This window comes from Octodon degus, unplaced genomic scaffold, assembly GCF_000260255.1.
Source record: "Octodon degus isolate 3935 unplaced genomic scaffold, OctDeg1.0 scaffold00027, whole genome shotgun sequence".
Classification (NCBI taxonomy): domain Eukaryota; kingdom Metazoa; phylum Chordata; class Mammalia; order Rodentia; family Octodontidae; genus Octodon; species Octodon degus.
Window position 1 is genome coordinate 16,537,195 of NW_004524603.1, and position 11,210 is coordinate 16,548,404.

Consider the following 11,210-nt stretch of genomic DNA (forward strand, 5'->3'; position numbering starts at 1 on the left):
TATAAGCATTTATCAGAGCTAAGAAATTATTTACAAAGAGTTAAACTTTTCCCTTAAAATTTTATAAAATAAAATTGCATAACATGTTTGTGATGAGTCATTTTATCTACCACTGCGCTTCTGCTTCATTTTCACAAAATCAAAAGCCCCCCTCAAAACAAAACAAGAAAAGTGTACATGCAGAATAGGAAGTCAAAGTGCCCCTTTGAGAACATAGATCAGCAGAAATTATGGTGCTGACACACAGGGAAAGTTCTCAAGTTTGGACTGATTACAGAATTTTTTCATTTTTCTATTTCCAACTTTGGAAAATAAAACAAAAACCAAAAAACAAAGCAAACAAATTAAAATCAAAATCATCACAATACAGGGACCAGTGTGCTTTTATGGTACATGCCTAAAATTAAAAGTATCATAATTCTATACATGGGTCAAATTATAGGACAAAAACTAAAAATAAAGGACTGTAAATTAAAGTCAACCAATATGGGCCAAGTTCATTTTTCAAGTGTAGCAGCAAACATGATAGATAACTGGAGTTCTAGAGATGATCCCAAAGACAAAGAGTTCTCATAATCAATGGCAGTTTAAGTAACAGCAGAACTTTCATTTCAGAAAATGTCTTGAACACAAGTCAAGGTGAAAAGGGGTATGGGGGAGGGCAACTAGAGGAGAGAGACTAGAGCTGCCTGCCCTTTCCATTCCCAGGTAGTAAACGAATTGGATCTGCTTTGGGAAAAAAAGAATATTCTGGGTTAAGAATCAGTTCCAGTAAGTTGTTTCCAAACAGGTGTCAAACCCACAGTATCCAAACATGGACCTTCCCCTTACCTTGGTGATCCCATAAGCCCTATTCAGTGTCTAAGACACAAAACAAAGGAATCTGGGCTGACACCATCCATCAAAGGGGTGGTGGGCATGAAAGAATGTACTGATGCAATCCTCTCGAGTTCCTCAAAGTACTGTATCAGAGTTTTGTGACGATAGACTAACTTTACTTCTTTTCCCAAAACCTTTCCTTCAGGCTGTTTTAAAATCATGATTTCCTACCCCCTGACCTCAGAAGCATATGAGAAAGGATTATAATTCACTTACAATGGAAATTATTGCTTGCATTTAATCTGGAGGCTCTGAATGAGCTTGACACTTGACTCCCAAACAGTCTCCAACTGAGGTCCTGCGTGGCCATCCCTGAGGACAGCTCTGCTGACCATTATTGCTTGTGAATACTGAGGATTAACTTGTATGTACAGTAACAGCTTATATATCAGTGAAGGCAATTTCAAAATAAGACAGTTGGAAACAAATAACTTAATCTTCCTGAATCAAGAATCCCTCCGAGTGGGATATAATTAAGTGTGCTGATTACTTTTGCATTTGGATGTTGCTAATGCTTTTTAGAATACACATTGCTCTATAGATATCCTTTCCAATGACCATTTTTAAAAATAACATAATTTAAGTGCAAAAATACAGTATGAGTCAAGTCTCTGTGTTAAAAAATAACCAATTTATATGTTTGTTTTTTAGTAATAAAACTGTAAAGACAGATGACCATAAAGTATGGACACCATTTTTAATGTTATGATCTAGAAAAGAAATAAGTTGTATTTACATGTAGAAACTCTGATTATACTTTATCTATGGAGAAAGACAAGGATTTTGACCCATTTCCTGTTTGTACAACACAAAAGGAGGGTCTTGACTGATATGGGTATAAACTACCGGTGAAGAGGAGGTGGGTGGGTGCTGAGGCAGGCCTCTGGCTGTAGTCCTCCAGGAGGGAAATCTCCATGTTCTACTTGCAGAGCCAAAGGCCTCCAAATATTGTGACTGATTAGTATGAAATGACACAGGAGGATAGGATTATTAAATATATTCTTTTCTAACAATGACACAAAAAACCTCAGAGTCATCAGGGATCTTCATATAGCATGATTCAGAATGGACAGGTCTAAGAAATTACATAGTATTTTTTGACTTATACTAGTCATTAATTAATTTATATGAATATACATGTGTGTATACTCATACACATACAAACACAGATGAATACATGCACACCCAGCAGGAAGAGAGATTAATATGCACTCTGACCTCGCTCCTGGCAGAAGTAGTAAACAAAGGCTACTTTCCCAAAGGAAAGCTCCCACCACCAGCCAGACAGGGTTAGTTAGCAAAGGCAAACACAAGAGGTCTGCTCCCTGGAATAAATCAGAGCGGAGGATGCTTCCCTAATTAAAAAAAAAAGGAATTTTAATCAAACATACTGAATTCAAGTCAAACCTCTGCAACACCCAGTATCCATCAATGATTCCTTTGAAGTAATCATGTTCTTTCATAGTAACAAGTTTTTAAAACTGAAGAACTGAGTCACTTGCCTTTTCTTTTTCTTTCTTTTTTTTTTTTTTTTTTGCTTGAAGCAAGCCAATCTGTCAAAATATAGACATACAGATCTGAGTGGATCTGTGGTTATTTATAGTCTTGCAGGCAATTTTGGACTTCTGCTTATAAAAGAAAAACACTTTTGTTAATACTCTTATTTGAATAAACTTAATGCCAGAGGGTAATATATAATGAAAATATGAGTGAAATCTAGACTATTAGTCTAGCGCTGTTTTTTGGGGGGAGTGTTACTGTTTTATAGAAATGGACTAAAGTTATACTTTTTTTTTTTTTTTTTTTGCGGAACTGAGGCTTGAACTCAGGCCCTTGCACTTGTCAGGGAAGTGCTTATGCCACTGAGCCCCATCTCCCCGGCCCCTAAAGTTATACATTTAAGGGCTCACATAATTGTTGGGTTGAGTGTGAAAATACTGACAAGTTTAGAACTCAAGAGATACCAGAATGATGCTGAGGAAACATAAAATGCATCCAAAGGGAAATATAAATGTTTCTCTTAACTCCCTTTGTTAACTATTATTTGCATAAGGAAACTACATAACCAAGGAACTTATTCTCTGCAGGCTTACGGACATAATCAACACTCTGAGTAAATATTGGTAAAGCTTTAAGATCCCAAATGCTCCAAACAATTTTACTACACGGATATATGAAGGTAAATTAGATTGTGATTGTTATAAGACAACTCTTGTATATATAATGATCCTAATGTATTTTTTTTCCTTAAAAATACCACCAAAACCCAGAAATTTATATATCTATGTATGTATTTGGATGAACAATGAAAAAAATATATGTAGTATACACTGCTACTTGCTTCTATTAATTAATAGCTAACAATCACCTGAAGTATTAGTACTAAAAGAACAGAACATGAAGTTGTAAAGAGAGGTGAACTGGGGGAGTTCACAGTTCTTGTTAGGAGACCTGCCAGGGTGAAGCGCAGGAAAACAGCAGCCCGATAACAAAGATTCCTATTTCTCAAGTGAAAAATGTGAACACGTCACATTTCAACATCAAGACTAGAAATAAAAAGTAACCAGTCAATACCAGATGCATAAATCACCTGAAGAAAAGAGTTAAGTACCTGCTTCTAAATGGAAGATGAAATTGACCCTTTTACAAAAAGGGGACATTACGTTTTGTCTGTTAAGAGTAACAGGCTCAATTCTTGATTTCCAAAAATCTAGATGACTTAGTAATATATATCACTGTGCTCGAGTACATTTCCTGATGCATCTTTAGTCCACTGATTTGCACGGGAGTTGCTACATACTGGGAAAGATTCAAGTTTGCTCAGGATGTTTGAGGCTAAGTATTTCTTCAGCTACTATCTGTTATCAGGCATAAGGTTATTCATTCCGTTTGTGGCAAATCTGCTATGCTCTTCCCTTGAGCAGACATGATCGTTACTCTTGATGAACTGGCCTGATTCAAGAGCTTCTGCTTCTATTATGTGGTCATGTCTACAAGTGTTCAGATCCAACCCCCAGGATGGATGGCATTTACCCAAATCCTCTCCACTTCCTCCTCCTCCCCCGGGGAAAAATCTAATTTGTACTTCTGTGGGTTTGACAGCTGAATCTCTTTTGAGTCAGTTAACACAGTAACTTTGTCTTTCTTTAGGAGAGACCAAAGGTCACTAACTTTGCACAAAAGCGGTTCTTCCTCCTGCACCTGGCTTTGCTCAAGTAATGATGTCTTTCCTTTTCCTCCTCACCACAGTGCTTGGGACGAGAATGTAAACATCGACAGAAACAGCAGCCCTGTGACCACGTAAGGACTTTCCAGTCAGGTAGATCCCATCAGCCAGCTAAACATTTCATCTCTTTGCTTGCTGGGAAGTCACTGAGATTTCCGCGGTAACTTTGTGTCCCCTTTACTTTGGCCTCCATCTGAGAAAAAGAGATGTTAAATTGGTATGGTTTGACATGTTAGAAAAATAGATAAGAAAAACTAACAGTGAAAAAAAAATTAATGTTTACTTTTTTATGTGGAAGACAGTCCCAAAAAGATAACTTTTAACATTTCATATGCTGTGTAGTATTACAGAGCTTGATAAGACATAAAAGCTCAAACTCAACAATGAACCTGTTAGGGAGCCAGCAAGCCTTTGATTCCTTTGGAAGACAAGGTCAGTTTCACTTTGTTCTATGTGGAATTTAATTTTGGGGGGCTGTGAGGTAGCAGTTATCCATAAGGCCCAAGTATCAGGTGAATGTACATTTCTATTTTGGTCCTGAACCTAGTGTGAAGGATAGAAGTTTGCTACTAGGAATAATAGTTTCAGCCAGTCTTTTTTTTTTTTTGTAATTTTATTTAATTTTGTGTGTGTGTGTGGGTGTGTGTGTGTGTGTGGCCAGCTCAGCCCACCAGGGGGCGGGGCAGGCTGGCATGTGGTGCTGGGGGATTGAACCGAGGTCCCTGTGCTTTGCTAAGCTTGTTCTAAGTAGGTGCTTTAGACCACTGAGCCATCTCACCAGCTCCTAATTAATTTTTTTTGGTTTTGTTTTTTTTTCCGGAACCGGGGATTGAACTCAGGTCCCTGCGCTTGCCAGGGAAGTGCTTATTCCACTGAGCCATTTCCCCAGCCCTTCAGCCAGTCTTGGTGGTGCACATCTGTAATCCCAGCACTTGGGAGGATGTGGCAAATTAGACTAGTCTGGGCTATAAAATGAGCCCAAGGCCAGCCAGTACTACAGTGAGACACTGTCTTAAAAAGATAAACAACAAGACGAATGATGGTTTCCATTTCAGCACCTGTTGTTTCACTGTTGAAGGGGAAAGTGTTGATTCACCATTAAACCTGAGTTAAATCCCTAAAAACATGGTAAGAGGAGAGGAAAAGAGAATGTTTAGGCAGGCAAGAGTAGAACCTAGTGACCTAGAGAGCCAACAGAATACAGGGATAACCTCTGGAGGGTTAGGGTTAGCAATGAAGCCCCCAAAGAGAGAAGGCTCTGTTTGAAGGGAAAAGGCCCTGATGGTGGAGAGCCACAGGCGAAAGGAACACAATTACTGCATCATGGGACAGTAAGAAGCTTAAGGCTGGACGAGGCCACATAAGTCACATGGCCAGGCCCGCTCCTGTGGCCATCTAAATTTCTTTTTTCTTTTTTTCACCTAAATTTCTTTAGAAAAACATAACAAAACAAAAAGACTACCTTCTTGAATAAAAGCTGTATCAATGAAGTAAGATTATTTCAAAAGTTGCATAAATAGTACACTATGAAAATAACTTTGGTAAAATACTTCACTTTGGTGACATCCAAGGCCTTTTAATTTATAAGATAATATGTATTTACATTTGTTGAGAAAATGATTTGATCTGTGGTACAACCAAATGCATAAAATAGCTAAGGTCCCTTTTGTCTTGTTTTATGGATAGGGTCTCCCTAGGTAGTCCAGATCAGCCTTGAACTTGCAGTGTAGCCCAAGGTAGCCTTGAACTCCTGAACCTCCTGCCTCAGACTCCTGACTGCTGGAATTATGGTTGTAAGACACTTTACATGGGATTTTGCTCAAAAAAGTTTTGGATTAGCAATATAAAACACTTAACATTAACCGGACTATAAAATTCTCTAAGAGGCCAGGGAGATTGCTCAGTAGAATAAGCCCTTACCTGGCAAGTGCAAGGACCTGAGTTCAATCCTTGGTTCCACAATAAATAAATAAAATAAAATAAAATAAAATAAAATAAAATAAAAAATAAAAAAAAATTCTCTAGATCAGGTTGGCAAACTATGGCCCAAAGGCCAAGTCTGGCTTATCACTTATTTGTATGAATAAAGTTTATTAGAATTCAGTCAGACTCATTTGTTTAGGGCTGGCCAAATAGTTCAGCGGACTAAAGTGGCTGTTTAGACACAGGGACTGGTCTCGATCCCCAGCATGCCGAGCCTGCCCCAGCCAGGACCCTGGCCCCGTCCCCGGGGTGTGCTGAGATGGAGACTGAGACTGGGCTTGGTGAGGCATGCTTGCAACTAACTGGGAGGGTGAAAACAGGAGGATTACTACGAGTCTGATCTCTGTAGTGAGACCCTGTAGATCCTGTACTAAAATACATTAAAAAAAAAAACAAAACCCAACCCTCATTTGTTTGCATATTATGTTTTTTTTTTTTATACTGTAATCAAAGTTGAATGTGTCTAGGAAGAAACTACTGCCTTGTGTTTTAAACAAGATTGAGAAGTGAGATTAATTGGTTTCTTGCTATGAACTAAGTGCCCTGCTAGAAGCTTTCGATCAGTTATTTTTATTAGATTTCCATATGAAGTCAATTAGAAACACCTTCTTTACAGGGAAGAAAAATGCTAAAAGTTAAGAAGCATGCTTAAATTGACAATTCTGCAACTAAAAAACCCATCAAGCCTGACCTTTAAGTTCAAAGTTTTAAATTATAAGATACCTTTAAACAAAATATTTTAAACTTCAATTTGGAAAAAAAACCTGGAAGTCACCTTTCTTTTCTCATGGCACAGTAGTACTGAGTAGGGGGCAAGATAATTTACCCAAGAGCAGGAGCCAGGCATGGGGGCACGCACCTGTAAGCCCAGCACTCCAGGGGCTAAAGCAGAAGGATTGCTGGAGTTCGTCTGGGATACACAGTGAACTCAAAGCCAGCCTGCAAGTCCCTCTCTCAAAACCCAACAAACTAACAAACCAAGGAACAAAACAGAACAACAGCCAACGAGGTGGAATCCTGGGTCTTTGGAGCCACAAATACCCTGCTCAGTTGGTTCCTTGCAGGGGTCCTTTCAGGTCTCTGCCCATGAGCACAAGCCGGCCAGCTGGACTCACACCAGCAGCAGCTGTCTGTCCATACTCAGGGAGGCCACTTTTGTTACACAGTAACTTGCCTTATTACTTTTTTTAATCTGAGACAAGGGCTTGCTATGTAGTTTGGGCTGGCCTTGACCTCATTATGTAAGCTAAACTGGCCTCAAACTGGAGGCAATCCTCCTGTCAGCCTCCCCAACGCACAGATTGCAGGTGTGCACCACCATGCCAGCCCCCTCATTAACTTTAAATCTAGTCAAGTTCAGGAAGATCAGGGTTACTGATGTTTGTGCCTGCTTTATTTATATGCCTATTTTGCTCAATTGTGATTTAAACTCATTCTGTCAAGGATGAGTCTGAGGGAGCTTACCACAGGAGTTTTATCTTTCTTAAACTATTTGTTAATTTTTAGCTAATAATAACAGAAAAGCTGTGATATTAGTGGGATATATGTAACATTTGATATCTGTATACAACGCACGATGCTCAAATCAGCTTACGCATATTTATCCCCTCAGACATTCACCGATTCTTTGTGGTGAAAACCCTCAACATCCTTCCTCCTGGCTTCTTGAGATGGACAGTATGCTGCTACTATTAGAGTCATGCTGTGTAAGAGTTTCCTAGCGGGTCTTGCATCTGTTGACAAAAGGAATTTTGGAAGATGAATTGGTGGCCTCAAGACTGCAACAAAGGGCTGGCAATACAGCTCAGTGGCGTGAGTGCTTGCTTGGCAAGTGCAAGATCCTGAGTTCGATCCCTGGTACTGCAATTAAAAAAACAAACAAACAAAAAAAAAAAACACACCAAATTTAAAAAAATTGCTACAAGCTCCACCACTGCATGGTGGTCAGTGGTAAACTGGATCAAAGACCATTTGTAATGCAGTGGCCCAAAAGAATAACGAGGCACTAGTAAACTCCCAAAGTCGAGGGCAGCCAAGAAATTTTCTCAAAGGACAGGGAAACGGCCTCCTAAGAGTGCAGGGTCAGTCTCTGGAGAGACACTGTGGTCCTAGGAACCTGGAGGTTGCTGGGCAGGGCACTCGCTCTCCAGCATCAATTCTAGAGTGGGCAAGCTGGGCTGCAAGTGCGCAATACATAATGTGGGTCACATGCAGCCAACAGGATGACTAATAGTGTACTTCAGTGTACGTACGCATGTGCTTGGAGGGTACAAGGCCCTGGGCTCAGTTCCTAGCACTTAAAAAAAAAAAAGAAAGAAAAAAAGAATATAAGCTTCTGGAGTTTGAGAGCAAACAATAGTGTATCATTTTGGGCAAGCTGCTTATGTTGCTGATTCATTTTTCTGATTTGTGAGACAGACATCATTATCTACCATTCGGGCTTATTCTAAGGATTACATCAGCTCAACCATACAAGCTGGCACAAGATCAAAAGGCACTTCATATGTTTTCAATAAATGTAAATTATTATAATCCTTGCATACAGTTTTTATTTTTTTCCCCAGTTCGAGAGATTGAACCCAGGGCCTTCACAGTATATCCACAGCTTTTTACTTTTTTTCTTTACTTGGTATGGGGGCAGGGTCTAAGTTGCCCAGCTCAAGGTGGGCCCCTCTTGCCTGAGCCTCCCAGAGTTGCTGGACTTACAAGTGTACTCTACCATACCCAGCTCTATGTAACTTTCATGATTGCTCTGCTTAGCCATCACTTCTATATAGTACACACCTTCAAAAACACTTTCATATGTAGTGAAGACTTCACTGGCCAGTGTTCTTTCTCTTACAAGGACTTTGTTGCCAATGAGGAGTCAGTCATGCAAAAATTTGCTGTTTCCAACTGCTGCCATCCCATACTGTTTTCAGAAGGGTAATTTATATCCATACACCCAGATAAACAATGAAGAGATAAGGAAGAGGTAGCTTCTTACCATTAAATGTTTGCTGTAAGTGTGTAGGCAGAGGTGAGTGGGAAAGTGTTGCTGTGTGCTGAGCTCCTGGCTGTAAACCCTTTAGTAAATCTGAAGGGAAAAAGAGATTCATCAGTGATCTTTCAACTAAGATGTGAGCCCATGTAGATCCACCCTAACATGCTACAAGCATGACTTCCAAGGCCTTCTAAAACTTGAGCATGCGCATTAATGATCCTTTACCTACCACCATGGTTACTGTATGTGTGAACAGAGAACCCAAGCAATCTGACTTTTGTAAATTCATTAAGATGCAAGTTGGTATAGGTAGCTCATTAGTTCACTTTAATGTATAAATGCAGTCCTAGGGCCCATGATTTGGTCATAGACAAGACTTCTTTATACCCTGGGTCCCTGCTCTGCCACTAAATAGCACATGAGTGAGGAGCCCGACTTACTCTGAGTGAGGCTGTGGTGGAAGGCGGCTGAGGTAGATCCCGAGGTGGTTGTCACTCCAGCTGTGTCCGTCCCGAAGCCGAGTAGCTCCAAGGGAAACTGGAAGGGCATGGTCACTGGAACAAGGCCACCCAGCATCCCAAAAGGAGTCACATTTTGATTTGTTACAGACAAGGGTGATGTCATGAGGGTCAGAGGTGAGGCATTAGCCAATAATGATGCTCCTGCTGTAGACTGTGCAGAAACCAGGGGTCAAAATAGATGAGAAAGAAAGTCTTTCACCTACCCTGATTAATTTCACTTAATAGTCTCATGGATGCAAGATTGTCTTTTATTATATTTCTTTTTTTTTTTTTTTTGGTGGTAAAACTCTGCCTTGTATCTGTTCCAACAAAACTGGTGAGCCAGAAATAAGACTGAGGTGAAAATAAATTTTAAGGAGCTCCCAACACTGGTTGTGAAGATCTGAAATTACATCCGGGAATCTTCCTAGGCTCAGCTCTTCATCGCCACCACAGATCCCTTCCTAACTGTGTAACTCGCAGTGGGCAGCTCTTCTAGCCTAGTCTGTAACCTTACAATCCCACTTCTCCCCTTCTGTTCCAGCCGCAGCCCTGAGCCATGAGGAGATACTGTCACAGCATGCCAGCGCTCCTGGGAGACCTCAGAAGTAGCCTGCCACCTTCCGCCTTTTCTGGCACTCTTCGGGCCCCACCCCTGCAGTGGCTGTGCTGCCAGGGCTCCCCGAGCTGTGGAGCTACTCACAGGGCCTGCCTTCAGCCCAGCACCCTGGACGCTCTTCTCCCCCTCTCCTCCCCTCCCTGAAGCAACTGCCAGCTGCTTCTTGTACTGTTGGTGAGCACTGCACCTTTCCAGCTTCTTTACCTTCTCACTCAGGGACCTCTCGCTTTTTACCAGCATACTGCAACTTCTAGTAACAATCTCATTTACTTGCATTCCTTTTATTAGCGAACTCACTGAAGCAGAACCTCCATTTTCCGCATTACAGAGTCGCTCTTTCATCAGGAGAGTTGGCTTCCACTCCACTACCTTTATGAAATAACACTCCCTACAGGAAGAGGTACATCATACTCCTCCACCTGGGCTTGGAAGCCCTACTTAGGAACAAAAAAGCACTTCTTAAATATACTATTCCTTAAGCTAATTTAATTCTTTCCAACAAGCTTTATGTGCAGCAATTGAATTTTTGCCTACTGTATCCTTTATCTTTAGTTTTGTGTTTAGACATGGAGTCTCACTACATTGCCTAGGCTGGCCTTTAAAAAGTTTTTGTTTCTTTTATACCAGATTTGGTATGAGCTATCTCCCTGGCTCTGGCCTTTTAATCCTCCTGTGTCAGCCTCCAGAAATGAGTAGGTGGGATTATAAGTGTGAGCCACCAAGCCTAACATTTCTTGTATTTTTGGGGGGACAGAATCTCCTTCTGAAGTTGAGCCTGGCTTTAAAGTCACTATGAGGGCAGCCAAATAGCTCAGCGGATTAAAGCACCTACAAGCAGGTGCAGGGGCCTGCCATGCCGGGCCTGCCATGCCGGCCCTGCCTCTGGGTGCCCTGAGAAGGCAACTGAGACAGGGCGTGGTGGTGTGTGCCTGTAATCCCAGCTCTTGGGAGACTGTAAACAGGCAGATCACTAGGAGTCCCATCTAGTAGTGAGACCCTGAACACCCTGTAGACCCTTCC

The 11,210-nt window shown here is 41.0% G+C and overlaps 1 protein-coding gene across 1 annotated transcript in view; it reads right to left on the reverse strand.

Moving 5' to 3' along the window:
- Window positions 1-2,397: 2,397 nt before the first annotated feature.
- The window catches only part of Ubn2 (ubinuclein 2), an 81,930-nt gene continuing 73,117 nt past the window's right edge, over window positions 2,398-11,210 (reverse strand). Inside the window, exons 17-19 of the mRNA XM_004629139.2 lie at window positions 9,512-9,743; window positions 9,075-9,164; window positions 2,398-4,298 (exon numbers count right to left, since the gene is read on the reverse strand). Of these exons, the coding sequence (XP_004629196.1) occupies window positions 4,249-4,298; window positions 9,075-9,164; window positions 9,512-9,743 (372 nt within the window). The 3' untranslated portion in view covers window positions 2,398-4,248. The remainder of the gene's footprint in view (window positions 4,299-9,074; window positions 9,165-9,511; window positions 9,744-11,210) is intronic.